Source organism: Pangasianodon hypophthalmus, chromosome 2 (genome assembly GCF_027358585.1).
Source record: "Pangasianodon hypophthalmus isolate fPanHyp1 chromosome 2, fPanHyp1.pri, whole genome shotgun sequence".
NCBI lineage: Eukaryota > Metazoa > Chordata > Actinopteri > Siluriformes > Pangasiidae > Pangasianodon > Pangasianodon hypophthalmus.
In genome coordinates, this window is record NC_069711.1 from 9,698,918 (window position 1) to 9,704,353 (window position 5,436).

The 5,436-nt window shown below is 38.2% G+C and overlaps 1 protein-coding gene across 1 annotated transcript; it reads right to left on the reverse strand.

The window, feature by feature from the left end:
• Window positions 1-3,983, reverse strand: csrp1b (cysteine and glycine-rich protein 1b). Its single transcript, XM_026921922.3, has 6 exons — window positions 3,835-3,983; window positions 3,313-3,422; window positions 2,427-2,595; window positions 2,141-2,270; window positions 1,841-1,934; window positions 1-954 (listed from the first exon to the last, which is right to left on the reverse strand). Exons 2-6 carry the CDS (start codon window positions 3,419-3,421, stop codon window positions 878-880), a joined length of 579 nt encoding a protein of 192 aa, XP_026777723.1. The 5' UTR covers window position 3,422; window positions 3,835-3,983; the 3' UTR covers window positions 1-877.
• Window positions 3,984-5,436: the final 1,453 nt, after the last annotated feature.

Below are 5,436 nucleotides of genomic sequence, written 5' to 3' on the forward strand. Positions count from 1 at the left end.
TTTTTTTTTTTTTTTTTTTTTTTACTGATATCTGTATTTCTGTTGTCTATTGAAAGACCTACATTTGGAGTATTTCATTTCAGATTAGCACAGGACAACCTGCCACTCAGCATCTCTCAGTCTTTGATTCCATCATTCACTCAGCCAGCTATGTGTCTGTGTCTTCATGGCAGCATGCTCCTGGTCAGGGTGCCGACAGACTCGGGGACATAATCCCCCATTGTTCATTAACAACACTTGCTGCATTTTGATGTCTAAATGATGTCATATGTAAACAATCAGGTCATCTGCACATGTTTATCATGCTTCTGTGAAGGAAGGTTATAGCAGTGTTTGGAGATCATTTTAGTACGACCATTTCTCCACAATTATTTTCTTCATTATTAGACATGTAACATGTTTCTTTCAGTTTAATTTATAAAGGTTCCAAAGAAGCATAAACTGTAATATGTATTAATGTGTAGTATTGCACAGTGAGGTAATGTGTTTTAAACCACTAGTGTGGCTCACTGCTGACTCAGTGGAACAAGAAAGCAATATTTATTTAGTCACCTTAATAAATTAGCTCTTTTTCTAGCAGTTTTAAAGGATCGTTAACCTCCATTATTTTTAAGATTCATTAAGAAAATTTAAACCCCAGTAGATATAAAACAGTATGAAAACTTCATCTGTTTGATAAACCCCTCATTGAAAGTGTAATCATGCTGCTTCTGGAATTTGGTCCATGTAAAATAATGCTCTTTTAATGAGTAGTTAAAGGTTTAAAAGCATTTCCATGTGCAAACTGCAAGCACGTGAGACTCTGTGGTAGGTGTAGCATGCTGAAGTCCAAGCACAGAGCTGGAGCAGATCCTCTTGGTTTTTGTGTACTGCATTCCTACTGGGCATGGGCTAGAGCTCCTGCCCCCTGGCCGAACCCAAAACCCTTCGGCCCAAAGTTCTTAGCATAGCAACCTGTAGACCCAAAGCAATGACAGAGTTATACATTTCAAATCCTCAGTATAATCCCAGACCTTCCAACCCCAAAGAGTAATAATGCGTAGTCCTGCCAGGATGGGGGTGGGGGAAACGGGGTGGTTTGGGGGTATGGGGTAGTCACGAATATATATAGGGATGTTAACTATGTACGTGTCTAATGTTAGCTAAGTCAAAGATAGACTAAGATATTTTATTTTTGCATTCATTAATTCAAAACATTCTCCATTTACCTTGACAGAAAGTGAAGCTGTGTCTTTCAAGTGAGAAATTTGAGTCGAGACGACAGCAATGACTGATAGAGTTGGGGAAAGGGGGCGGGGCTTTAAGAGGGGGGTTATATAATAATATCACAGAGTTCAAAACAACTACGCTTATCTGCCGTTTTTATTGTTGGGAAATAGGAAGACTTTTTTAGTATATTTTAAGGGATAACTTGTAGCAGCATATTCCAATGTTAAAATGCAGAGCTCCTACACAAAATGTGTAAAAGTTCGCAGGTCTGTAATCCATTTATGTCCATTTATGTCCATTATGAAATTTACACTGTTGTTAGAACAGTATCACATGGTATACCAGAGTGTTTTCCAGTACTGGTACAGAAATATCAGAATACTATAAATTTTAATCTTCTTCCTGTTCTAACACAACTATTTTAACCTCATGGTTATTAATGAACTGATTCAGAGTCCTGGAGCTGAATCATAAACACAAATGTACTCCAAGAGCAAGATTGTAAAACGCCGGGATATTTGATATAGTAACATACTATAATTTCCTTCACACTGTTGAAAAAATAACATATGACTAAAATATATACATGGATTAGTGTGTATTTCTGGCTGATAGTTCACCAGATGCTCACCTTTGCAGAAGATCTCTCCATCTTTATCTGCGAGTGTGGTGGACTCCAGGCTCTTTCCACACTTAGCGCACCTGAAGCAGCCCTTATGCCATGACTAGAAGAAAATACACACAAAAAAAAAACTCACTTCCCCTCATTTGCCAGATGTTTATTCTTGCCCACTAAATGCTGGATCATCTTCCACTCTATGCTGTCATTCCATTTTAATGAATGTGTGTACATATGGGAACTTAATGTTGTAGATCATGGCATCATGGTATTTATTAATTAAAATAAAACAACAGGACAGAAGTCACTTACGTTACCACCTCCTATCACTTTCTCTGCTGCATAAACAGCTTTGCCACAGCGAGGGCACACATCTGAGCTGCCAAATTTCTGTGCAAACTTGGAGGCATTGGGGTTGTTGGTAGGATGATGTGGTGCTTGCCTGTGTAAGAAAGATATATTTAATATATAAGTATTTAAACAAATCTGATGCAGACATTTTAATATAAAAATATCTATGTCCATTTAAAAGCCTTAGCTCATCACTGTAACTATAAATTTCCAAGCAGAACTTTCACTATGAAGATCCTCCACTTACTCCACAGGTCTGATCCCCAGTCCTTCACCTGAGTCCATACTCAAGGTTCCGGCACCACCACCATATCCGTAGCCTTTTGGACCATATTTCTTGCCGTAGCACGATTTGCAGTAGATTTCATCCACGTGTACAGCTACCGTGGTGCTGTCCAAATTCTTTCTGCACACCACTGAGTGGAAACAAACCGGAGAAGAGAGACAGCTGCTGAGTTGCACACTGTAATATCCTTTAATGGGATGTTAGATTCTGATAAGGTATTTATCTACTGTTTTAAAATGCAGTTTCAAACAGTATTATTTTGATTAGTTGGTGTAAATTTCCATAACTCATTAGTCAAATCAGAAACCAGCTTTTTACAAGATACAGATTAAGCATTGTGCTGATGATATTTAATGAAAAGCATGTTTTCAGCCTCGTTGTACATAAAACTTGCCCTAAATACTTGTATAACACAGCGTGTGTCTCTCAGTCAAGCATTCTTTTGTCTCCAGTCTGTGCAAATTCTTTTCTTTAAAAAAAAACATTCAGGAAATAACTCACAAAAGCCTTTTTGGTTCAAGGCTAGATCAACAACACTTTGTTTATATCGCTGATGCACTGCTACACTATTGTGGACAACACAGATATAGTATTGAGGAGGAGGACACACTGGAGTCCCATATAAGGCATCCACCACCAGAATGACGTTTATTTTCTGACTTCCTAATATGGACACACTTGTGAAAGTAGTGATGTTAGTCTTCTTCACATGCAACCTAAGAATTCAAGGCATGCCATCTTTCTGCACGGATGTCTCAGAGAAATGATTTCTGAAATAGATTAGACAATAATAAGCAGACAGGAAGCCTTGCCTATTAAAACAAAATTCTAGAAGCTGATGACTTACTACAGAGAAAGCAGGACTTGTGGAAATACTTCCCCTCACACTGGACTTCCTCTGCAAAGTACACAGTCTTCTGGCAACAGCCACACCTGTTTCCCCCTCCGAGGGGCATCCTGAAAACACACACACAAACACGCGCACACACACACACACAAAATCAATATCACTATACATGGTAAAATATCTACAGCAAAAGAACAACAGTTCACCCTAGAGCATGATGGAAATACGTAGTGATATTCTGAGTAAACTGGCATGTAAATAATTATATGTATTTTATGTAACACTGTGACTTATTTTATTCATGTAGCCTCAGCTCAGCCATTTTATTTTACAGCACACACACAGATTTATCTAAATCCTAGCAGACACATGGTATCTATTTGTCATTCAAAGGTGGCAGCACATACAAAGAAATAAATATTAAAGTTCAAAATGTAGCCTATTGCAGCTTGGATTATATGGTCCATACACAACATAAATAGACTGGAGGAATGTAATATGTGGAGCATCACTGTCACTTACCTGCAGTCAGTGTGATGTTAGTGCTGTGGATGGATGCAGCTGAGTAACAGTTGTGAAAAGTTCACCGCTGCTCATGGTAATATCAGTGCGACAGGGTGAGAGAGTGTGGGCAGGACAACAGAGGGGGAGAGAGAGAGAGAGAGAGAGAGAGAGAGAGAGAGAGAGCGAGAGGCAACTCCCTGGAATGACGCAAAATTCTCTCATTCCAGTCTTCATCTGGTTCCTCTCACAGTTATTTTTTTTTTTACCACAGCTATACTGCCTTCCTAAACTGGCTTTCCATAAAGATCCTAATGCTAATTCCTTATGCTTTTTCTTCCTTCATTTTTAAATGTTTGTTTTATTCTTCATACATGAGGAGTTATGATTATTTAGAATAGTTAAAGTAACTAGATAGTTACTAATTAAAAACAATTAAAAACTAGATATTTCTGCAGTGATAGATAATTAATGATTAATCAGCGAGGACTGATTGCTAGTAGTCCTTTGACAGAATCATCTGGTATTGCCTGATAACATATTAGAATCTATTTTGACCAGAGGACATCCTGCTGTGTTAGCGTAATCAGTGCTAGAGGTTTGCCTGTATTTCCATACAAGGTGTTTGTTATGTGAAACCGACTCAGCATGAGTCCATCACACACACATCCACTTACTCACTCTTTCCACAGGACACCACACAGATATGCTTATCTGCTCCATTCACACAGGAGATAGCCATTCCAGGATAATTGTTTTGCTACTATATTTTCCTACCTGACATATTCACATATTCAGAGGACACAACCTTGTGCATTCAGTATGATGCTGTGAATGAAGCTCTTTTAGATTGGCTGAAAGTCTTTCAGTTGGTTTCCAGACAGTTAGCATTCTTGGCAAAGCAAGAACACACTCCAGTAAAGTGTTTTTAGATTTTTGCATTTCAGAAGTAAATCATTATAGGGACTCTGTCACAAAAAATAATGAAGCTCTTTGTTTCAAGTGCTCTTTCTAGAGGGAGAAAAACACAGTACCAAGAGGAAATGATATTCATATCTGCCAGAATTAACTACATGTCAGAACATTTAGTCCACAGCATAAACCTGATTTATGCTCTGGTGACAAAACCAACATTTGGATGCAGACATATTTCATTTGAAATTGAAGGGTATTTAAACTGGCCAAAGAGAGAGAGAGAGAGAGAGAGAGAGAGAACACAACACACATGCACTCATGCGCACACAATTTTTTTTTAATTAAAAGCTGCGTTAATTTAAAAAGCAGCTTTCTCTCTGGGGCTAAATGTCAGCCAAATGTCCCCACAAGGTCAAAACTGTCAGATATTCATATTCTTGTGGACCTTGTGGACACGTTTGTCCCCACCAAGATGTGAAAACATGCTTACACATAATATTAATCTTTTGACTCTTTGCAATGGCAGTAAATAAAAGACACTTTTCCTCATGGAGACCAGTCCCATGTCCAAACAAGGACTAGTTCATCATGTATTCCTAGTATGGAGGCATGTGGCCTAAAGGAAAAATAAAATGCATCAGAACATAATATGCCATGACATATTTTGCAAAAGTGGTTTAGTTAGTTAGTTAGTTAGTTAGTGAATTC

Bases quoted from the DNA above. Each gene is read 5' to 3' on its own strand.
- csrp1b (XM_026921922.3), bottom strand. From the start codon at position 3,421: ATGCCCCTCGGAGGGGGAAACAGGTGTGGCTGTTGCCAGAAGACTGTG. The intron at 2,596-3,312 runs GTAAGTCATCAG...GTTTCCACTCAG, and splicing joins CAAGTCCTGCTTTCTCTGTA to TGGTGTGCAGAAAGAATTTG. The intron at 955-1,840 runs GTGAGCATCTGG...TTGGGTCTACAG, and splicing joins TGGAGAGATCTTCTGCAAAG to GTTGCTATGCTAAGAACTTT.